The 25363-nt window shown below is 38.1% G+C and overlaps 1 protein-coding gene across 1 annotated transcript in view; it reads right to left on the minus strand.

Moving 5' to 3' along the window:
- SNAP91 (synaptosome associated protein 91) overlaps positions 1-25363 on the minus strand; it is a 67929-nt gene that overhangs the window by 14903 nt on the left and 27663 nt on the right. Inside the window, exons 9-21 of the mRNA XM_065730960.1 lie at positions 25015-25056; positions 20979-21049; positions 19596-19623; positions 16072-16181; positions 14729-14829; positions 10643-10657; positions 10326-10496; positions 5495-5602; positions 4713-4970; positions 4439-4516; positions 4269-4340; positions 3714-3797; positions 2714-2797 (exon numbers count right to left, since the gene is read on the minus strand). Coding sequence (XP_065587032.1) covers positions 2714-2797; positions 3714-3797; positions 4269-4340; positions 4439-4516; positions 4713-4970; positions 5495-5602; positions 10326-10496; positions 10643-10657; positions 14729-14829; positions 16072-16181; positions 19596-19623; positions 20979-21049; positions 25015-25056 — 1222 coding nt within the window. The remainder of the gene's footprint in view (positions 1-2713; positions 2798-3713; positions 3798-4268; positions 4341-4438; positions 4517-4712; positions 4971-5494; positions 5603-10325; positions 10497-10642; positions 10658-14728; positions 14830-16071; positions 16182-19595; positions 19624-20978; positions 21050-25014; positions 25057-25363) is intronic.

Consider the following 25363-nt stretch of genomic DNA (forward strand, 5'->3'; position numbering starts at 1 on the left):
ATAAAGGCATCTGACTCCAACAATCCCTACAGCACCAGAACGGCCTAACGATCCTGTGCTCAGTTAGACCCATTCTACCTCCTGAGTGAGAAGGAGCTTGACAGCAGTGCATGGCATAACACAATTTATAAAACTCTATTTATAAAGTTATGTAAGCTTTTGCAAATCCCCAAAAAGTGCCTGATTCTCCAGCTACAGAATGGAGTCCTCCCAGCTCCAAGTGAAGTTTGGTAAGCTTAGTTTCGTAGCTTTTAGACACATGCACCAACATCAGGCATAGAAGCCACAAATATGCTTTAACAAATACAAGTCTTAGTCATCTATGCTTGTAAAAGACCCAGAAAAAGCAGCAGCTGATATATGTTATCCGGGCATCACCAACTAACTGATTTTGAAGTTGTTTTTACTAGTGCGCTCGGTAAGTTTTCATACAAGAACATACTACTAGACACTGGGATACATCTGCATGCATTTAATTGAATAAGAAAATACAGAAGGGGAAAAGGCATGTACAGGCACAATTCTGTTGTCTGCTGAGAGGTTTAGATGAGCATGAAAAAAAATTCCACCACCTTCCCCAAGATAGCAGAGTCTAGACACTTACGTGACAGCAGAACACTTAAGACAATGATGTATAGCAAGTATACTTGTAAAACTCTGCATATAAACACTTGGTACAACTAATCATAAACCATGAAGGACAAGCCTTCAGCAAAACCCACACAATCTTAAATTTAAAACTGGATTGCACTGCAGGCCATACATCTGCCATTATCTAGGGTGAACAAATGTTTAGCAATATGCTGTGATGTTTACAGACCCTCTGTATATGCCAAATTGAGATTCACCTCTAACTCCATGCCATTTTGGATGCGTATAAGTAAAAAAAAAATCTATTCACCCAAACAGCTTCAGGTCTGCTAGAGTATTCAGACTTATGACAACCATTTTAGGTATTGATTTAGCGTGACTCATCAGATTCAGAAAGTACACTGCAGAAGTTAACGCCATCTGGAGCATAACTTACTGTAATTTAAGTTTAGTTACAGATAAAAACAGAAAGTAATTTTTATTCTAATGTTTGCAGAAATAAGATCAGCTTTTTCCTGACAACATCTTTGCATCCAGTCCCCAGACACAGAACATAACTGCAAAGGGCATCAGCTTTTCTTTTTGTAAATTTTTCTCCTCATAAAATTACCAGAATCTACTTGGTAAAGTCTCATCTATAGTTTAAAAGCTATCCATAGGCTGCTTAACCAATACAAAGAACAACAGTTTTGACACAAAAAGAGGTCTTCCAACCTAAAGTCTGGAAACTGTACATAGCATGCTCTCACACTTTATGTCCCACTAAGTAGTCATATGGACAGAACTGGAACAGATTCAGAATAGACATGCATGTTATTCTCTAGAACACTTCTATTTTAGTGAAGCCCAACTAGGAGATGCTCACACACAGAACAGATACTACCACAAACACTGAGATATCTCTCTTGCGTTACACATTTCCCATATAATGGAGGATTGCTCACGAGCACATGAAGACAAAAAACATACACAGGATTTGACTTCTGATATTGTGTACATTGGCATTGACATTCAGACATACAGACAGCCAATGATATCAGGTTCCCCCATGCCTAGAATGGTTAATCATTGCAAGAAGAGCAAATTCCCACTCCAGGTCTGAACTAAAGCCACAGAAGTACAACACAAAGCTAACAATCATCCATGTTTGCTAAGGATAACCTACTAACAAATTCACCATTTAGAAAGGCAAGGAAAAATATGTGTTCCTTCAAATCACAACCATATTGGTTTTCTTTATACCTGAAAAGCATGCTGGGATTTTGTTTTCTATGAACTCCAAACTGGGATTGGGAAGAGTCAAGATTGTCTAGCACAATTTTTATATCTGTTAAAATACACAGTGTAGCAGGCATTTTGGAGAAACAGGATTCAGCTGAAGTGGCTTAGCTTTTAAGATGCAGTCTAAAAGTATACAGTTATTTGACCTCCTGAACAGGCATTACAGTCTGATGCCACACTCAGCACAAGCCAGTATAAAGAGAGGATTTCTTGCACTGCTGTGCCCTTGCATTCAAGAAGGCTCACTCTCATCACTCCACTCTCCCTGGTTAAATACAAGACTGTTGCAAAATCATTGATTCAATTTTCTAACATGTGTAAGTTGCCTTTATTAAATCAACCAAGAAATAAAGACAAATTACAAGCGAGGAATAGAAAGCATAGCCTCCAATCAAGTAGGTGACAGCCCTGCCCACAGCAGGGGGGTTGGAACAAGACAGTTGCTAGGGTCCCTTCCAACCCAAGAGTTTCTACAAGTCTATTATTCTATTATGATTCAATATTGTTTAACTCAAGTATCAGTACAGCCAGCCAAAGAAACCTTATGGGAACACCTTATGGAAAACAGTACAGAAGAATTAAGTTTGTGTAGGAAGTAGAAGATTAAGAGTAAGGGATGAAGGCAGTCTAGGAATTTAACCTGTACTTTGGTATAACACCTCCATTACAAATAAAGTAGTTTTAATTTAAGAAGTCTAAAGTACCAAGAAATCTTACTAAAAACTACTATATCCCACTGCAAACATCCACATACAGTCATGTAACATTTCACAAAATTTCACAAAGACCATCCATTAGGTTTTGCATGACAAAAAGGGTTTTTTTTTAAGTTCTTTATTACCAGCCAGTAAGTCTGCAGAAGCTGAGGAACTAGACGTGGCCTGGGTTGCGGGCTGAGGTTCAGGAGCAGTACTTCCAAAAGCATCTAAAGGGAATTCCAGAAATCAAAGAATTCAGTATTAAATGCATCAATTCACCACCTATCTTCAACAAGAGATGACAATAGGATAACAATTTCATTCATCACAAGAAGAAAATGAAAGTGCTTAGCTATCTTTATTGCAGAGCAGTACCATGGATGCAAAGCTCAGGTGGAAGAAAAGGAGATGTAACAAACCAGCATTTCAAAGATTTTTCTATAAGAATAGTACTAAAGAAGATATGAATATTAGGTCAGTGAGGCTTGCAAATCCCTATACTTAGACTACTTATCAGAAAACTCATACAAGCAGCAGCATTCTAGGCTAGAGGTTTTAGCCATTTTATTCAGAGTTTGGAGTAATTCCAGACATGATTTACTGTCTCAATTCAAGTCCTTTTAGATGTATATTTCACTAATGTTTGAAAATGCACTACTTCTAAGTAACAGTCATCTTTTCTACACTTCTAGAGCTGGTTGTGCTCCTCCTGATTTCCAACTTGTCAAATCTAACCAAGATCCTGTAATTCAGCTCTCTGGTTTGAGGCAAGTCACCATCAAAAATTCAGCTGCTTTGCTTTGAGAAATGGAACCAAGAGAAACTAACGTGAAAGTGGAGAGTTGCAAAAAAGAAAAAGAAAAAAAGAAAGTACATAACATACTTTCATTACACCTCTGAGGAGAAGAATCATACATGCACTGACTGAAGACAGAAGGGCAAATGTAAGGACAACATAATGGCAAAAATGACAGCTCATTTGCAGTTCATTATTGTACAATATGAAGAATTGGACATGTTATTCTTATCTGTAATGACACAGAAAAGCTGCAAGAAGGGGAAAAATACAGCTCTGGCAAAGTGCAAAGTTAACTGAAATGAAGTGATTCAGCTCTGAAGTGGTGAGGAAAGAAAAATACCCACCACCAAATAGGTCAATCACACCTGAAGAATCCACCTTTGCTGGAGAGGCAGTGGGTAGAGGAGAGGGGGCTGCAAATGCATCCACTGCAGTAAGCATAGGATAAATAATATTTAGTATCAGCAAGGCAAAAATGATAGCTAAATATTTCAATGCAATATAGGCTCCATTAGGTAGAATCATGGGGTACACGAAGCTGGGCAACAGTCTGCAGAACTGCAAACAGAAAGTGTTACATTTCTCACACAGCAACTGAACACTGGAGTACTTTTAAGAACAAAAAAAAAAAAACCCAACATTTATTAATAACTTTCTTATGCTTAAAGGAGAATATACTCTCTTAACAACCACATCACTTACTTAACTATAGTGTTAGCCACTTCATGATCCACATCTTCAGCAACAGCTAATCTTGTGACCAAAGTATCAACAAACCTACAATTTAGTACTCCAGCTTAAAGATATAAACTGGCACTAAGTTTTGGTTTTTGCTCTTAAGGAAAAAAAATCCAAAAGATCAAAACCATAAGGATATAGGATGGCCAACAAGCACTTACCGGACAACAGATCACCAGTAAGAGAACTCTCAGGCACAGGAGAAGCTCCGTGTGGTGGAGACGAAAAAGCATCTTCCAAAAATGAAAGAAAAACAAGAAGTATTGTTGATTCAGTTTACACCATTACAAAACATGAAAACAGCAGAGTATTTGAAGATTTCTCTCTTTACCTGTACCAAAGAGATCTATGCTAGGAGTAGCATCTGGTTTAGGTGCTGCGGGTACCTCAGGGACAGACTCAAATAAATCTAAGACCAAGAACATAACATGTCTTTAACTCATTTTTGAAACTCAGGACTGAAAGTGAACTTTCAAATTTTGCTCATCATCTTTGGAGTTAATAGGCTCTCTGATTTGAAAGCCTAGCACACAGCATGCATGCAACAAGTTTTAGTTCAGTACTCCTGACAGATCAATCCACCAAAGAGTTAAAAACAAAATTACCACCAAAGATATCTAGAGCAGGAGGAGCGGAGGTGGTGGCGGTAGCAGAAGTGGTGGCAGTAGTGGTAGTGGCAGTAGCTGTAGTAGCAGTAGTGGCAGCAGCAACAGCAGCAGCTGGAGAAGGAGTTGTTGCAGGAGCTGGAGTGGCTGCACTAGTTGTAGGGGTAACTACAGGAACAGCAGTCTCTGTTGGCTTCATAGCAAAGAGGTCCAGCTCAGGAGCAGCCTCTGCACTACCTTCAGATGGGGCAAAGGGGTCTTGTAAAAAGGAGAGGGGAAATATACGTGTATGCTTACTTAGGATCAGTGAGGGAGGAAGTCAAGAACAAAGCAACTACAGGCTATGCACATACTGCAAATACACTCACACACACATAGATGAGGTTGTTCTACATCTAGCCTAGACATGCTACTTATGTTTTTCCAAAATAAAGACTGTCTGAAAGGCTGAGTAGTCCAGTTACTAAAGGGCTGAACTTCCTAAGGTTGTTTGACAAGTCCAAAGAAGACAGAAATGGTGAAAGAGCATCCAGTTTAAAAGGTTACTGCTCACAAAAGTCAGCGCTGCCAGAATCACTAATTAGCACTACTGAACAAGCAAAATATTTCTGGAACTCAGAAACAGGCCATTTTGTTAAGCATGCCCTTCTGTCTAAGGTTTGTTTTGACCAATCGCAGGCACTAAGAAAATTTCAGAAAAACACACTGCCATGTAGTTTAAACGAAAGAAAACAAAACCAAAAACAGCAAAACAAGAGACCATCTAATGACATAAAACCCACCATTTCCTGAACATGCATCAAGAGCTGCTGCTACAGGGGTTGGGGTAGCTGGTGCTGCTGCCCCTTCAGTTGCTGCAGGGGCTTCCCCAGGAGAAGCTGCAAAGGCATCTTGGGTGCAGATTTAAAACAGAAATTAAAAGGAAAAAGGATAAAGAGAAGAAAAATATAGTAAAAGAACCAAGTTAAATTGCACAAGTAGATCCCCTTATACAACACGAATGCTATTATTCTGACAGCAAAACAAGTCATGCAGCATATATGCTTTATCTCCACCAACCTCACATGAGCAAATTCTAGACAGGGCTTGAAGAAGGAATTTCTCCAGTTGCCCAAAGTACAGCAAGTGTAAAAGGCACTATTCTCATTGTATAAGGGTTCAGAGCAGCATGATCATGGTCTACCCACAAATAACTAATGAAGTATGGCAGTACATTAGCATTAATACTAGTGTTAATACCAAATTTTCATGCTGAAAGCCTACAATATGCATGATTACCCTTTACCTGAATTTACTTGCATAGTGCTCTGAAAACCTCAGCACTGTCATGAATAACAATCCAATTACATTGGAAGAGATCTGTAACTAACATTTTCAGCTTTTTAGTCAACATCTAAACAACATCCAAAACATCTGAAAAATATAACTTACTTTTTTCTTAACAGTATTTCGATAAGATCTTTCTGAAGCCGGAAAAACTGATTCACAGGTTATATTTACTCAAACTGATTTCTAACAGATCCAGAATGTTCACCTTCACTACTGACCAGCCATTACTTAGCTTTCACATCTTTGAGGACTGTCTAAGATCAACAAGCCCAGTCAAGCCAGGGAAAACAGCTCTGGGGTCTGGGAATTACCTGCTCTTGAGTTTTGCTTGATTTGTGTTTGTTTTGTTTTTTTAATTATTGTTTGCCACTTGTTAATTGGTAGGCTTAAACTTCAAGCTCTGAACTTTTACAGCATTATTCCTAGATGTAAACCACCATTTGTAGCTCTTAATTCCACAGAGTAGTCCCAATGGGTAGTTCCATTCAGACTATCCTCATAAGCAAGCAGTTTCTTTTACAAAAAAAAAAAAAAAAAAAAAAAAGGTGCAATTAAGATTAAATGGCTTAAGATGCTCATAAATGCCATTCACCTACTAGTACAAAGTTAGTGAGGTAAAAAAAAAATCTGTTCAGGAATATTGCAATTGCACAGTTAATACAGCATGGGAAAAAGCTTAACATGCTTTAACTTGAGTCTCAATTTTAAAATGAAAACAACCATTTTAAAAACAAGTTTACACCAGTTAATCTAAAAAGCCCAAAAGAACATGCACTGAAACTTGAACAGAAGGAAAAGCCACTTACTCTTGCAATAGAATTAAAATGAATTGTTAGCAAATAAAGGGCTGCTAATAAGCCATTTCAAATATAATTCTATTTTTCATGTAACAAGGTTCAGTAACAAAACTGGATGGCAGTTGTCCAAGTAAAAATAACAATTAGTCAAAAGTCACCTTATTGTATGTAATACCAGGCACTGGCATATACCCCTTAGAAGAAATTCAAGACAGAAGGGGACTGAAGACTTCAGAATTGTGCTACCTCAGAAAACACTGTGCATGGTCCTACGTTCTACTGTTTGTTCTACTCTGACAGCCTTCATGTGGAACATCAGCCTGTGTTCTTTTGAAAGAATATATTTCTAGCCACACAAGCCCATAGACCAACAATACAATTCCCCCCTGAAACATGCTGTAGGGTCAACGCTTCTGAAGTTGTTCATAACTCTTCAAAAGGATCTGTTGTACGTGCACAGATGGCATCACATGTAGAGACGGATACTGTATATTTTATTAGTCAAAAAATAGATCTTTATCATTTCTCTTCTTCCTTCCCACTGGCATACTAACTCTACGTGTTCATACCCAGCATTGCAAAAGATCTTCTTGATTTAAAACAGCGACCATATTTACTTAATTCCCCACATTTGTACATCTTTTGCCTCTAAAGAAAATGTAGCTTGACTTCTACAAACAAATGATGCATGATTCCTCATATGAGTTTATAGACAGCCTGGTAACTTCAAGAGATATTAGTGAAGCCTTCGCAACTTCATACTACACAGAACATCAGTCGGGAGTCACAGATATGTATTATGTACTGCATAATTACAAACAGTTCTTGTTGAAATGATGTGTAAAGAAGGGTGCCCTTAAGTTCTCAAATACTGAAATAGTGCTTCAGTATGTATTGATATGTACTGTCCATAGCAAAAAAAGCATTACTGAAAAGTGGTTTGTGTAGTTTTAAAAACCCAAGCTTTTTTATTTGATGCTATTGCATCAATACAGGATAAAAGTTTATCACTGATAATATTGTTGATACTCATTTAATGTAATGTGCAACATCTGGAACAACTGTATGAAAGTTAGAATTACAGGAAAGATCAGAGAACTAAGTGTACAAGTGAAGAGAATATTTTGTTTACTCGTTTTTTCCTCTTATTTTTTTGATATGGAGAACCTCATGTCAGCTAACATGAAATATTTCACTAGGCTCAGCATTATGAAATAATCTTATAAATATACATGTTTTTTAAATAAACACTAGTTCGGTGTACACTATGAATGCATGTTCCTGCATGAAAGAGACATTCACTAGGGAAAGCCACAGTTCTCCTTCCCATTCACATCATCTGAATGCTCAGCATTTGCACTGTGTCTGTTATTTGCTAAGGGCATTGTTTACACAACAGAATAAACTTAATTTAAAAGCACATCAATAATTTCCAAAAGCACTGTGTCTGAAATCTGTTACTGAGAAACAGAATATTTCAAAATACTTCTTTTCCTCTACTTTTAGATCTCTCCCTCTCAGGAATTATTTCAGTCGCACTCTGAATTCAGCCTCTAGACAGGGAATTTTTAGGTGGGACCAGTTAACTGAAAGCTTGTCCATCATTCAGACTGAATTCTTCAAAAAGCCATGGTGAATCAACCCTGAATTTCTCACCTACTTCCCAGGTATACATTAGCTGAGGACATAACGCAGGACTGCTGTTTTTCCTAAAGACAAATTCCAGTCAGAGTCACAGGTAGCATTATAAGCTCCTACCAGTTAATGGACCAGTGATAATACACAAGATGAAAACAGTCAGAATTTATTCCTGCAGTTTTCTCTTTTGCTTCTGTCTTTGCTGTTGCCTTCTAGTTCTTCCTCCTACCCTGTCACTTCTTTCAGACTCTTTACATGCTTTCTCATGAGGTCACTGTTCTTGTTCCTTCCTGTACTGCTCCACACCAACAAGAAACAGTGTAAAGCAACTAAGAACTGACAGGACACCAAAAGTTAATATGACCTTATCTCTACCTTTTATCAAACCTCAGAGGTCAAATACCTTTTAACAAGATTAAGAATGAACGTGCCAAGACACCAAAAGCATCTGCCCAAAATGTGTTGTTTCTGGTGCTGTATGCAGTCTTCAAGCAACAAGGAATGTTAGCACTGGGCATTACTTAGAGCAGATGAGACTTAAGGTATGAAAAAAAAAGAAAAAACCAAAAAAACATAAGAAGAGAAATGGAAGCTCAATATGGACGAGAGGACTTTAAAGGAGTCTTGTAATAGGTGTCTTGAAGACACTACCTAAGAGTCTTCACTGCTGAGCATATTTAGAAATCTTTTTGTGGCATTAAGACCCTCTTCCATCCTTTTAAAAGGAATGATTAAGAAGCAGTGAACCTTCACTCCTTTCTCAGAGTCTGTCTGCAATTTTACTAGAGCTGTCTCAAAGAAGTCTGTTGAAGTCAGTCTTAAAAAAAAAAATAAACTCTTCTCTAGGGAAAAGCCTTTATAGCCAAATTGTTTTTGTACAAAACCTCTCTGTCAATCCTGGAACTAAAACCAATAGATAAACATATCCACACAGAGAACATACATTAAAGTTCTGGAATACAGTTTTTACACTAAGTAAGTTATTACTAATTCTTGACATCCACTGATTCACAGGAAGTATGCTTCACAGGAAGAGACAACTAGAAAAATGGAGTTGTTGGGAATTTTAGTAGCTTTTAAATCAGAACATTTCTCCACAAACCTGGGCTGGTACCATGTTGAAAAGAAATAAGTAGTTTCTACTTGTCTAATGAAGCAGGAGATTTCTCAACAAGTAAGCTAGCAACGTACTGGGTGGGAAAGGGGTTTTGTTCTATTCAAGGTTAGCAGCTAAGATTAGAGACCAAAAGAGCATAACAGAATTATAGGAAAGCATTTCCTATAAATCAATTTTGTCATTGGAATTTAGAATAAGTTCATTGCCACTTCAATTTACTGTCAAGCTATGCAAGATAAGACATAGATTCAAGAATATTGAAATGAAGTAATTTCAGCTGGCTCAGTATTATATTTACAGGAAAAGTCCAAACTAAACAATAGCCCGTGACATGTAATAGGCAAGCATGACGTAATAGATGCAAAAAGCAGCCATGTTCGTCTTCTCCAGAGCAATAATTATTTGTCCAGAAACTGTAGCTACTGAATAATGTGGAAAGAATTCCTGCTTAACTCAGTGTGGACTTGAAAATTAATGTTATTAGCTGTTTAACATAATGTGCCTCAGTCTTAAGTGTATGCAGCCTTCCACTTCCATTTAATTAAGTATATGCAATGGAGTCTACAGCTAATAGCACAGCAAACATAAGGGTAGTTTACATTTCCTGTTCCATCTAGTATCCAACACACATGCACTTCTGGTAGAGTTAAATGAGAGGTCTTGTTACAAATAGCTGCACTTGGTTCATCTACCTTTTGAGTCGGCACAGAGTACTAGAGCAACCAAACTAACCTCCAAAGAGATCCACTTCAGCAGTGGTAGCAGTAATAGTTGTAGTTGCAGCAGCAGCAGCTGAAGTAGTTGTAGTATCAGTAGTTGCAGCTGTAGTTGCACTAGGCTCTGGAGCAAATGGATCTGAAATCTGTGGCTCAGAGGTAACACCGGAAAGTGCAGCCAGATTATCTATATGCAACCACATAATGAAGATCAAACAGGAAAAGTAAGGGGAAGAAGGAGAGAGACCACAAACACTCAACTGCAAAAATTTAGAGCTCCTAATAAGGACTCTTAACATTCAGAAGATTTAGAAATAAAAAAATATTACTCACCCTCTCCCAAGAGGTCTAGCAATTGTCCATTAAAATGATAGCAGTATAAAGAAACAGACCAATTAGTAGAAATGCCAGACTGAAGGTGTTCATTAGCGATAAATTTGTTCTCTAGGTGATATGTATAGTTTAAAAGTTGTTTCAGCACTTGACTTTCTAACATTCAAGATGCTATGGTTACATGCCAAAGCTCATTCTGTTAAATATCTCTATTCATGTCAGCATAAATGCATAAATTCCATTTGATACATTCCTTCACAGTTAATCTTTAAGTCATTCACATGTAAATATCATGTATCACTGTTTCATACAACTGGTGTTCTACTTTTTAACCTACAACAGAGAGGACCTAGCAGTAGCCCGCAGGAGCTGACAGGAAGGTCTCCTTCCTTTCACTGATACAGGGCAGAGACAAGAAACTGCTCTTTAGAGTGTTCAGTTCAGCACCATACAAGTTCTCCCTTCCTGGTTGGCTCTGCTCCAACTTTGGTTCCTTAATGAACTTTTCACAAGCCAATAAGCATCTTTAGTGATAGACTTTTCTACAATTTAATAAGTGCTAATGCCTGTCAGATTGATCACACAGGCAGACAGAGGGAGCTTTGCCTAAATACATATTAAGAAAAAAAAAAAAACCCTAACACACACAACCACAAAACACAACATCAATCAAAAAACGGTATGGTGTAAAAATCTGAGAAAAATAAGTAGCTTGGCCTTATTAAATAATCAGTAGTTCAGTATCTCTCCTTGGTTCACTGTACATTAAACAGGGCCATGGGTTCATTTATCCACAACACACTGAAGAACCAACACACTGTCTGTATGTTTCACTACAAGTAAATTAGGTAAAGTAAAAATGTAGGAAGTAAAATGCTTTGAGAAATTAGAGGTTAATCTTAATACGTTATTCCTCATTTTACACCACTTGTTAAAAAGGATTAAAAATAAGAATGATGTACATGTATTTTAGTAATTGCTTCCTTAGGAGAACTCTACTTGAGACTTCACAAGCCAGGGTAAGTCAAAACACCATTCTGAAAGAGTGTACCAGTGTATTAAAAATGTAGTACTCTGGTATCTCATTACTGCACACCAGGTGGATGCCTCACAGCTAGACCTGAAATAAACAACTGTTGGCAACTTCTACCTCTTATTAGTTTATTCTTTAGTGTATTTTTGTTATCTAGTTATGTTATAGGTCATAATAAAGTGAAATAATTATTCGGCACAGCAATCTGTATTTACTCTTAATATGGTAAGGATTAAAAACAATGCTTTACTGAATAGTTAAAGTAAGAATACTAATAGCAAATCCATTTTCTAAGTCACACTGCGAAGTAGTTCAAAGTTCAAGTCTATTTGCTTTTATATGTGAGTTATAACTTGCAAAGATACAGAATTTGACCTACTGTATTTTTTGCAATACTACAGCCTAACCTGCTGGTCAAATGCTTGCCTCACAGTATGCTGCAGGCAATTTATTACCCTACCTTGATCTTCTACTGTTACCACAGCAGTGTAGATTTCACAATTTACAGTTCATTTGCTAGGTAAATCATGTCATACTCAGAGGTATGCAGAGTATACAAAAGTACTGTATATGCACCACTAAATATGAATATGAGTCTCAGATCGAGAAAAAAGAATTTTTTTTTTGTTGGGGGGGAGGGGGTTAGTGACCACTTGAATTCCTGAGTTTATATTACATTTAAGGTACCAGTTTGATGCTTCCTCTTAAAGTATATGGTATTTATATTTTCCTAGCTATTCTGAACTACAGCAATTCTTCTAGCTTCCTCTCCTTACTACTTCTTTCTCACGAGTTCCTACATTAACTTGTTGTGTGCAGAAATGTTTTGCAGATGAGGAAGCAGCTCAGGTAGCAGAAAGGCACTATTACACATTCTCATAAGGTGGAAGGGAACTTAAGGTTCAGCCTCCTGCTCAGACCCTACTGCCAACATCAGATCAAGGCAGCCATGGCTTTCCCTGGTAAGGTCTTTAAAAATCTCCAGGAATAAACATTCCTCTAGCTCTCACACAGAGGATCTGTATCTTTTTATTAACGTAATCAACCTCCAAAACAACTATGTGTTTTTGTTACTCCTCACTACAACCAGTTATCGTTCCCAACAAAAGTTTGGTTCCACTTTGCAAGTTCTCTTCCCAATAGTTGTACGCCACTGCTAAGAGACCCCTTTAGTCTCCTCTTTTCCAGACCACAAAGGCCCACCTCCCTCAGACTCTTCAGTATGTGAGTTTCTCTGGATCCCTGGAGTCCTGGTTAGCTGCCTGCCAACCCTCTTTTATCAGAAGTCTACCTTGAGTACAAGAACCCAGAACTGAATACAACATTACAGATGTAGCCTTATGTTTGGAAGGGTTTTAGATAAGAAGTACAATTCCAGTGTGGTAACAGGTCATCCACACATGAACTCCTCCCATCAGCAAAGCAGCCAAATTTGAGGCTTACTAAGTTACCAAAATGCTATTCTGAAAGACAAGCTTGAAGTATACTTGATAAGAACAGTGATAATCCTAGCCAAAGGAAATAGGTCAGCTGTCCTCTTCTGTAATGGACTAGATGTATTACTGTCCAATTTTAAAAAGTTTTCAGTAATTCAAAGTAATACGCACAAGACACCTCTTTCAAAACATCTAAGCTCCAAAATCCATGCTCCTCATCCAAAACAAAAAACAAACAAAAAAAACAACAACAAAAAATCCACATAACAAAAAAAACAAACCAACAGCTTTCAATTGCAATGTGAATCAATATTTTAATGGCTATTTATTCCACACAAATGAACAACTGAAGAAGAAAAAAATAGTCATCCAAGAGGCCTGAGCTCTTCCAGAACAGCTCAGAAAAACTTGTATTCTATTAGCTTTGGTAAGGAATGATAGAAGAGGACAACAAAGGTAACTACCAGCTGCTCAGGCATAACTATAGAGAAAATATGTAGGATGCTGTTAAAAAATGCGGAATAATTAGTCCCAGACATCCAAGGAGGGATGACTCTTTGGTCTTATTTTCTGTATAAAATTACATTTCAGATAATAAAACTGACACTTCTGAAAAAAACAAACACATTTAATATAAATATACAAAGCATGGTCTACATAGCTATACTTTCATGATGAGCCAGTTGGGAGACAAATATCTTTAATGAACTGAAGATGAGAACAGAAACAGGGAATGAGAAGTCACTAGTATCCAGCATTAGCATTCATAATGGAGTCAGTGTGACTCAGGGCACCATTCCTGCTTTAAGAAGGCTAATGAGTGAAGATCACTATATAGTTGTAAACCTGTAGTGTAGATGTAACTTAAATTATCATTTATTAGCCTAATTTCTTGTTCTCAGGAAGAGAGAAGTGAGCACTGCCTATATTTATTGTGGTCCTCTTCAGATCATCACTGCTAAGGCTGTCTGGAACAGGATTAGTTCAGCCTTTGCTGCACCACAGAGCTTATATTCCAGAAAACTAGTTCCTCTTTGAAGACAGTTAGCCCTCTACTTCTACTTTCTTACTACAGTTCTAAACAGAAAAGCAAGATCTTCAGCACACTATATCAAGGAATGTCAGAGGTAAAACTCTTGCAATAGATGTAATTCAACATCACTGGAATGCACTGGACATTTTGCTTTAAAATATATTTTTGATCCTTCCCCTACTGGTCTGTGCATTTGCTTCATGAACTGAAGACCTAGTATCTTCACACAACTTGCCAAGAAGCACGTGAACAGTTGTAGTTTTACTTCCCCAACTATTTTCAAGTGTCTACCCTACCTCTTCACCTTCAGTCATTCCCTTCCCACTCACGTAGTTGCACAATCCCGCCCCCCAACCACAGCTTTGCATTCAGGCCTTTATAGTCAGTTTATACAATTATGCATATCCCTAGAAAAAAGAGTAGCCCTGTGCTGCAAAGGAATGCACGCCTGTCCGGTCAGCAGAACCCAGAAAGTGAGCTGGGAACATTGTGTGCTAGTATGAAAAGGGATAGGTTCCAGTTCAGCCAGCCAAGCAAGAAGAGGGAGATAGCAAGAAGAAATGCTGACAGTGAGTTTTTTCTACCTCCCCAAGAAGTTGCTCCAGCAGGGGCTGCTGGAGCCGCTTGCCCAGTAGCAGCAAAATCTGGCTGAAGATCCAGAAGATCACTGGATGGTTTGGAAGAGCTGCCAAGGAAAGGAAGAGAATGATTAAATCCTGAAGTAACTTTTCTTCTTCAGTCAAGTCCAAAAAAAAAAAAGTCATGGCTGGATTGGAGGAATTAGATTGGAAAAGGCCATCCGTAGACTAGATGGCTGATGGAACTATTAAGAAAGGGAATTTTTTCAGGTCTTAGAGCAGTGACCATGAACAGAACTGCAGTAAGTGCCAAAGAACATACTAGATCCTAGGATAGGATCTTACCTTATTTACATTACTTGATAACAGCATTTTAATAGATTTATGAGACATAACTAAACTGTGACAATCCCTAAAATGTTAAAAAGAAATACAAGCCACCACCAAAAAAAAACTACCAACAAACCCAAATTCAAAAATCCAGGTGTCCCCTAAGAACAGAGGAAATAACTATTGCAGCTGAAAAGAGCTCCTTTCATCATGCCATGTCTGAAAGTCAGAAATCTGCATTTCCAGGCAATAAATAGGTGCTAGGTAGAATTGAGTTGGTAAAACTTCAGTGCCTTAAGTTGTCTACATATTTGGTTAGGAAACAAGTTTTTGTTGTTGGTGGTGGTGGTGCTGTTGTTTTTTTTTTTTCATTTAGAACACTTAAATAAGCTGTAGAAGCTCTTCAGTGAAGTGCTTAATTTGACAATTAAGTCACTCTTGTCTTCATAGTTTTGGTTCAAGCTCAGAGTTTTTACACGTTTAGAGTTCTTTCATTTCTACTCATTAAAAAGAACAACAGTAGTCTGTCCTGGTTCTAATTTGAAAGTACTGTTCAAAATTCCCCTTTGGAATTTAACATTATTTTTTATTTCAACCTCACAACATTCACTATACTTTTCTGTGCTTCATTAGCTGATTTGAATAGCAAGATAAAGGAATCTTAATTCAGTAGTTTTAGAAACAGTACTGAAGGTCAGCAGAGACTAATTTTGGATAAGCATATTACTTCAATCTATTTCATTATAAGTTTATGTTGTCATGTAAAGAATTGTACAAGGTCAGTACTACACTGACAGCAAACCAGAGTAGACACAAAGTTTGCATTCTTGTTTGGATGGGTTTCTTGATTGCTTTTTTGAACTCATTTGTGACGTAGATTGGTAGAATTAAGTACCACATTCAATACTGATGGATACTATCTTAAAGTAAACAAAATCTTGCATACTAGTCTCCCATTACAAGTGTAACTTTGGCTTGTACCGTCAAGAAAAATAACTCAAGTACACTTCTCAACTTACCTGACTGGAGCAGCTGTGGATGCAGTTGCAAAAAGATCAACCGGAGGAGACGTATCAATGCTTTTTGCTGGAGTAGAATTGGGAGATGTGACAGTTGTGGCTGGAGAAGACTGGAGAAATATTTTAAACACGCGTTCAGTATGCCAGCATTTATCCGCTAACAATTGGTGCACAGATTCACATACTTATAAAGCCCAATTTAAAGATTCATAGGTACATTAGGTTGGAAATGACCTACAAGATCATCTAGTCCAACCATCCTCCTATCACCATCTCTACCCACTGAACTACTAAATCAAATCCCTTAGCACCTCATCTAAACGCTTCTTGAACAGCGCTAGGGATGGTGCCTCAACCACCTCCCTAGGCAGGCCATTCCAGTGCCTGAACACTCTTTCAGAGAAAAAAATTTTCCTCAAATCTAATCTAAATCTTCCCCGGCGCAACTTGTGTCCATTCCCTCTCGTCCTGTCATTAGAAGATCAAGTTTTCTCGTGAACTGTTCTCACCTTGAGAGAACTGGAAGAAGACTGGGCTACATTTTCAGGGGGTTAGCAATTCACACAACCTGAACATTTCATTTCCTTGATAGAGGTCACAAACATGACTTGTGGTCATTGGATAATTCTAATGCCTATACCAGCACAAAACAGCCCTTCCTGTGCCTCTCTTCGTAACCACAAAGAGGCGTGCAGGCCTGCATGCCTGCAACATCCCCCTCCTGATAGCGGAAACCTTCCCTTGTGCCAAGGCAAGCAAAGACCTCCCAAAAACAGTGGATGAGGCAAGGAACTCTAGGATGACTCCACCTAGTGATGCCTGACTCAAGGGAAAATGCCTACTCTAGGCGTTCTGAGTGCACGTAGACTCCAGCAGCACCACATCAGCTTTAGTCCCCTGGGTTCAGTAGTGTCTAAGCAGCTAACTCAGATGTGTGAGCTGCCTATGCAAGTCCCAACCAGGATAACCAACAGTTCCTTTGTGTCAAAGGATTCTCAGCAAGTTCCAAGAAAACAGTTTGCTGATCAGCAAATTTCCGCATATCAGTTTTAAGACCATTCTGGAGACCAAGCATATCTGTGGGTTTGTTTCTGCATGTCAGATGACACATTTTGCCCAGGATATCAAATACCTGCTAGTCCACAACAACGCTTAAGTATTCCCATGATAGAAACTGTGTGAGAAGATAACTGATTAGAACCCAAGTTCAAAGCGTATACACAGATTTTTGGACTGGAGAGAGTTTAAGAACTATTACTAGTGCTAACTGTTAAAGTTCTCAGGAAGATAGAATAAAAAGCTCAGCCTATGATTTTGTTTTAATTGCTCCTCCAGTTCTGGAGCTTAAGGATATTTGCAAGGACTAACACTCAACAGAGTATGTTGCAATTCTTCTGTGTCCTTGAAGAATCAAATTTCCTTGAGGCATGCCAAATCTAAAAGATACTATGAGCTTTGTCTCCTCAGCTCACTAGAGATATTTCTCCTCACAAAAGGATAACAAGTCCAGTACTATTTACATTCTAGAAGCTTTCAAAAATGAAAAAGAATGGCAAATTTGACGTAATTTTCTTCCATCTGCTGTACTTCCATCCCACCATCAGAATGCTAAAAAGAGATAGATATATGGTGTCTGAACTCTTCTCAAGCCTTTACTTTGAGACTAGATTAGCCTTCATATAAATAGAGAAGGTTTACCTAAAGTTGTAAGAACACTTTCTGAATCATTTGGTGGTGAATGGAGTTAAATCCAGCTGGCAACTGGTCATGAGAGGTGTTCCCCAACAGTCAGTAACAGGGCCTGCCCTGTTTAATAGCATTATTGATAACCTGGAAGAGGGAATTGAGTGCATCCTCAGTAAGATTCCATATGACACCAAGTTGGGAGGAAGTGTCAATCTGCCTGGGAGTAGGAAAACCACAGAGTGATCTGGACAGGCTGGATAACTGGGCTGAGGTCCATACGATGAAGTTCAACAAGACCAAGTGCCAGGTCCTGCACTTTGGCTACAGGAACCCCAGGCAACACTACAGGCTTGGAGCAGAGTGGCTAGAAGACTGTGTGGAAGAAATGGATCTGGAGATGTTGGTTGATGCCCAGCTGAACACGAGCCAGCAGTGTGCCCAGGTGGTCAAGAAGGCCAATGGCTTCCTGGCTTGTGTCGGATGAACAACTAGTGTTTCCAGCAGGAGCAGGGAGGTGATCATTCCTCTGTACTCAGTTCTGTTGAGGCTGCACCTTGAATACTGTGTTCAGTTTTGGGCCACTAATGCAAGAAAGACACTAAGGCCCTGGAGCATGTTCAGAGAAGGGCAGCGAAGCTAGTGAGGGATCTGGAGCACAAGACTTATGAGGAGCTGCTGAGGGATCTGGGATTGTTCAGCCTGGAGAAGAGGAGGCTCAGGGGAGACCTTATCACTCTCAACAACATCCTGAAAGGAGACTGTGATGAAGTGGGAGTCTGGCTCTTCTGCGTAACTAGTGATAGAACTAGAAGGAATGACCTGAATTTGCATCAGGAGAGATTCAGGTTGGATGTCAGGAAAAATTCCTAAGAGTGGTCAGGAGCTGGAATGGGCTGCCCAGGGAGGTGGTGGAGTTACCATTCCCAGAGGTGATCAAGAAACATTTAGATGCAGTACAGAGGGACACGGTTTAGTGGGGAAATATTGGTAGCTAGTGGATGGTTGAACTGGATAGTGATGGAGGCCTTTTCCAACCTAGGTGATTCTGTGTGTGATTATAATGTAGCTTTCACAAACTGCTATAGTAATTAGAAAAAAAAGCCCTTTCTAAGATCAATCTAAGGTCTTTTTGGAAGGATATTTAAGAGCTTTCAGTAGAATCAACAATTGAACAGTCTTCTTCAGATTCAGAAATTTTGCATTCAGTTCTTCAACTCTTGTTATTAAGTATGGAGCTGTGACACGTGGTAATCATTCAGGTACAGCAGGAACTAGTATTACTAACACCGTAAAGCACATTAGTTTATCTGACACTCTAACCAAGCTGTTTTTCACTGGCAACTCTAGCTTTGCAGTGAGCAGCTGTATTAATAAAGAATTCTCAAAGTAGGTATATCAGATTACATTTTAAAACAATATACCATCTTTTAGGAAGAAAAATAGTCAGCATTTTCTCATAAAAAGCTGAAAATGGAGAGAAGAATCTAGAGAAGAAAGAGAACAGAGCAACTGTCTCACTGATGAAGATTAAAAAAAAAATGTTGTCATAAAGGTATGAGTGTCTTAGCTTTCTTAAAGCATGATCATCAACTCCTAGCAAAGCTGCTTAGCATTCTGCACTGGTCTAAGCAGCATCACCCTGTAGATCACCAAAGTGCTTTTATGAAGCTGTTATTTACAAGCCCATATAAAGATGCAACATTCTCATTCGGGTATGGTCTAGGTGACCAAGTCTAAAAAAACATATAGAATAGAAAAACTTAACTCTTTATGCCTTTATGATATAAAACATATAACATCAACAATTATTAACAAGTACAGCAATTGATAGTATTTACCTTGCTCAGAGGAGAAGGAGCCCCAGATCTAGGTGAGAAAAAAGAGTTAAGTACAGTTCTGTAAACTTGTTTCTTGTACTTAGAACACATGTAAAAAAACAGAAAGTATCGTAGCTGTCAGAAGACTTCTACAACTGCATGCCTTCCCCATTTCTCAGACTTCCATGTGTCACTTTAGACAAGAAATGCAAATTGTTACTTCAAAGCTTAAATGAATCTTTTTAGTTAATTGGTATCACAGGATTATTCTGCCTTTTAAACAAGCTCTACTTAATGGAAGAAAGGCAGAGATGCACGCAAATGTCTTGCCTAAGGGCCTACAGAAGTCAGTAAGAAAGAATTACTGGGGCAAGATGTAGCTATATTATAAAATCCTGCAAGGGTAGCAGAATAAGACCAATATAGAAGCAGTTATCTAAAATAAGTCTTCTGAAAATGTATCAACCAATTTCCAAATTCTGTTTTTTAAAGAAAGTCAGGGTCACTTTAAAATAATATTTAAAAGTATGGAAAGAGTAGGAAAGTCCCAAGCTGAAAATTCTCTCACATGCAAGAATAATCACAACAATCCTAATCTAAAGAGCTTTAATCGTAAGTTAGAGTATGTCAGTGGATTTGTTTACTTTCTTTATTATGAGGTATGAAAACACTGCTACACATTTTTATATCTGCTTTGATCTAAGTAATGAAGAATTACAATGATCCTAATTACAAACAGAGGAGTTAAAAACTGTGCTAGTATTGAACTAGCATTCAAACTAAAGGTTAATTGAACTGGATACACTCAAGGAGCTGTAGAATGGGTTAGACGATCTGGAGTTAAGACTGAAATTACTAAAAATAACTTAAGGTACAATTTAATGAAGATATCTAATAGTCCAAGCCATCTTAAAAACAAAACAAAAACACCACCAAAACCACATCTGCATGCAAGTGATATGTAAACATACATACTTACCCTTCACTAAATTGCAAGGGGAGCAACAGCAAAAGAGAAAACACAATTTTAGCTTAATCCTTCCTAGAGTTAGCCATGACAAGCATCTAGTAAAAGGATGCAAAGCCATTAGAAAACAAATCAATTTTGACAACAAAACCCTTGGCAGCAGGGGAAAATAGATCCTTCTGGGTCAGCTCCACAGTTAATTTTACTTCATTACGAAAAGTGTTGAGTTGTTCAGTGTCTCTCCCCCATCCCCCACCCCAGTAAGAAAAACAGCTGGTATTAAGACAACTTTGTAAGGGAAAGGAAAAGCCAAGTCTTACCACAGCTCATTTTTCAGCTAAGTGGCCAAAGGAGATTGGGGAGGCAAATCTATATATTAGCTAGTCTCAAATTGTTATTATTCTGCCTTGAGGCAACTTCTCAAAACATATACCTACTTGTTGCCAGGTTTCTTTCCTTCCAGTGAGTTTAGATGTTGCTCGAGGGTCTCCATAAGACTGCTAGGAGCCTTGTAAGCAAAGAGAAAGACACATTTTTAAGAAGATTATTTTAGATATTAGAAATCTAGCACAACTTCTCTGAAGTTCGCCATGTGCACACTCATGCTGTTATAATATTTATAATACTGAAAGTAGTGGATTTCCTTGCTATAGGTATTCAGGTAAAGAGATTTTGAAAGATAATACTGTATCAAAATTTGCAGAGAGAAAGCATTTAACTTTACCAAACAGCCTAAAGCCGAAATCCGGGATTTGCTCACCATGCTTTGAGTCAGTTTTAAACATTGACAACAGCACAGGCATCCACAGGGTCAAGTATAAGAATAACACATTGAAAGTTACCCTTTCAGTTCTGGTTTTAGTTGATGTCTCTAACACATCATTTAACACCAAGGGGTTGCATAGCATTTGTATATCTAAATAAACTAAAAGTCTGTTCCGATACCTTCAAAATCCTTTGATTTAATACTTACAACATCCCAATACCAACTTTCAGTTATGTCTTCTCAAAACTAGGCACAGGTTACTGAGCCCAGCAGGTAACTCAAAATTCAGAAAGATTACTCCTTTGAATATTGACAAAAACTAAGCATTTTCAACACTCCCTGATCTTAGGTTTTATTTTAAGCAACCTCTTCACTGGCAATATCCCCAGGCAGGCACTTGCTGTTACAATGATAGTCAAGAAAAGTAGTTATAAATACAAATGACAGTGTTTAGCTACTCTGATATGAAAAGAGTTCAGATAAGTAGAATTCTACAAGATCACACAAGAAGGAAACCCTTGAGACATACAGCAGAACATAATAGTGAAGTTTTTCATCAGGGTTACCGTTTCACCACTGGTACAGTCTTTAAAAGGGGAATTCTCTTTATCAGTGTCTTTCAGATCAACCAGAACTCCTGACAGCAAGACCTATGGCGTTTTTCACAAATAATGTCTTTAATGCCAGGGTATACATATGAATTAAGAAATAAAAAAGCCAATCTGTTCTGCTTGCAAACTGACTTTCCACTGCTTATACGTACAGTATGCTGAAAACTAGTTGTCTGGCTAAATCAAATGCCTCTGGATGCATGGTACCTAGTAGTTACGCAGAGCTAAGAGTATTAATAGTGGTTTTATATTAATTTGGACATTAAATGGAGCAGTAAGATAACTTCACACATGCAAAAATTTTAAGTGCCCAAAAAGACCTTAACAGGTGGTTTGAATTTAAATACATCCCATGTACATACAGAATGCAGCATCACCTTAACCATTACTGCTATTCCACAGGTAGGTCTATTCATTTTCTAAGAATGCATGCACAATAAAGAATTTGGCTAAAAACAAATGACTTTGTTCATCTTTTTCTTGCTGCTGAAGAACACTTGTTACTCTTTCATTAACTGATGAAGAGACTCAGACTTCTATTTATTTCAAAAAGGCTACAGCACAATAAACAAACAGCACTTAGGTAAACCACATAAGCAAAAATCTGTTGAAAAAAAAAAAAGACTTTTTTCTCTACCGAACTGCAGCTCTACAGTAACTATCTTTTCAGTACATTACTTATAAGTTTCTGAAAAGACAAGAAAACATGAATTTCATCTAGCAAACTGAATTAACAGAATCAGATTTGGAAAAACTTCTACCTACTTCAGAAATGAAATTTTGTCCTGTATCCTATTTGTGATGTTGAACATCATTTAATTTCCTCTGGATATTGCTTCAGTTAGATTAACGTGTTGGTCAACAACATGGAAGAACTATAGCTATGGATTACTCACTATCTATCTGGGGGAAAACTGCCATATTTTGATATTTGCTTATAGTCAAAAATGAGCCAAGTTCCCTAGCTGCCAACATGCCTCCTTAGCTTCCAAAACCTTGTAGCCAAACCAGAAGTTCAAAGATGACAGCTATCAACTTCAATTTCAGTATTGTAACCACTTTACTGGTTTAAAATATATACAGGCATGTCAAATGTCAACACAGTCAATTCCTTGTGGAATAATATTGACTACTGGTCTGATAAGGTTAGGCCAAGAGGGAGTGGTTTTAAACCAGACGAAGGGAGATTTAGATTAGATGTTAGGTGGAAATTTTGTCTTCAGAGTGCAGTGAGGCACTGGCACAGGATGCCCAGAGAAGCTATGGGTGCCCTATCCCTGGAAGTGCTCAAGGTCAGGTAGGATGAAGATGAATCCTGGGCATCCTGAGCTGGTGGGTGGCTGCTCCACCTATGGCATAGGGTTGGAACTGTATGGGCTTTAAGGTCCCTTCCAACCCAAGCCATTCTGTAATTCTACTGCTTTTCTTAGGAATTCAGGTGTAACACTGATATTTCAACTTTGATAGCTGAAATTATTATTATATATAATTACACATAAAACTTATTCATTGAAATTCAGTTCTACCATTCACCTTTTACTTACTTGTCATTGAAATACACTGCATAGGTCTTGTGCAGAATCTACAGAGTATTGCAAATGAGCTTCAGCAAGCATGTCCCAGACAGCTTTTAGGAAAACACAACTGTGATGGATAGTTTGAGATCTAGGGCTTGCTATCAAATAGCCATGTGTGGCAGTTATCAATCCCAGCATAATTTATTATGCAGTTCCCTGCATTATAAAGAAGTACGTTAGATTAGCAGTCAGCTTCCTCTTCCTGTCAGAGAAGCATGATCTGCCAACTCTAATCAGACATCAGTTTTTCCAGATAACCCAAAAAAGGGCTATTCTTGGTCAAAATGTTGACGCTTGAAGTGAAATACACCTCAGTTACAGATACAGAAGTAACTAAAGACCTCCACTGACAGATCTCAGAAGCAGAGGCAGCAGCAACTAAATAGTCACTGAGCAACTGCAGCAACTGACTGCAGTGGAGCAGGGCTCGTGCAGTTCCAGCAGGCAGCCTTTCCACTAGACTGATGCAACAAAAGCAGGAGCAGATAAAAGGCATTTATAAAGCATATTTTGTTAATCCAACTTAAGATGATCTTCTGGTTCAAGGACTTGGTACATGACTAATTTAACCTTGTTTAAAGATCTCTTGTTTAAAAAAAGAGCCCATTAGTTGCAGATATAGGTGAACATCCTACTTCAGAATTGAGTTCCGTATTTCATACACTACAACTCTATTTCCTAATCCAAAAATGAGTGGGTAGATATTATGGGATGCTACAGGGCTATAAAGATTAAAATTCTACACCTTCACATAACATTTGAGTTTCAGACTTGGCTTTTTTTTTTTTTTTAACTAAAGAGAATCACTATTCAGATGACGATTTAAACCAGGTTTTCTAGAGGCTTTACAAAATCTTAACATTTATGGGTTATGAACATCTAAGATTTATAACTGTTATGCAGCTCAGGTCACACTTCCATTCCTATTTTATTGGCATTGAAACTGTCAAAATTCCAAACTCTTCCCCTCCTCCACATAAATATCCTTTTCACATTAAACACAAAGCCCATTGAAAATGTGCCAGCACAACAGAATTCAAGCAACTACAGCACTGTCAAATTTTGGTGTTCAAGTTTTGTTATATAGTGACAGTTTCACAGTGAAACTGTGACTTCTGTAAGTTCACTGTACTTAGACTGTGAGACAGAAGTGTTATTGCTGCTCTGAGTTTCATCTCTGGACCACTACATTATCAGGGAGAGATTAAGAATTAATCACAATCACAACATCCATGTAATTTGTTGTCAAAGACAAACTTGTTCAACAACTGTGAGATTCTGTCCTTCAGTAAGGAAAGAGCAACACGGCTCACCCTTCAGCCACAGGCTAGAAGAGATCAGGAAAGACATTAATCTACTTATATTAGTCTTCATAAACTGCTTTTGGTAGTTCTTTTCTTATCTGCAAATTCGGAGTGCTTGAAAACATAGATTTTCTATAAGCATTTAGATTCCTGGTGTACTTACTAATTATTAAATATTTATTACACAGACCAAAAAGTTTACAAGAGAGTCTTACCTGTGTGAGATCGGGGATATCACCTTTGTCAATTCCAACTTGCTGTGGATTTTTTAAAAAAGGAGGTAAAATGTAAGCACATCATTTCAAGACAGCAGGCATTAATTTTGGTAGAACAGTGGTATACACTTCAATGTCTAATGCACTTTGCCTTTAGAAAAAAACTATGATGTTAACACATGCAGACGCCCCCAACTTTCCAGTAGCAATTCCATTACCTTCACCAACTCGAAGCAGTCATTCTTCCACCTTGGTAAAGTTCCTTCTCCTTACTACAAATCAGGTAGGACTTTCAGTCACCTACTGTTGCCTCAGAGGGCAGGTATCAATGAACTATCAAACACACTTC

The sequence above is a fragment of the Cyrtonyx montezumae genome, unplaced genomic scaffold (assembly GCF_038088225.1).
Source record: "Cyrtonyx montezumae isolate F1298 unplaced genomic scaffold, pur_monq_1.0 scaffold_13, whole genome shotgun sequence".
NCBI lineage: Eukaryota > Metazoa > Chordata > Aves > Galliformes > Odontophoridae > Cyrtonyx > Cyrtonyx montezumae.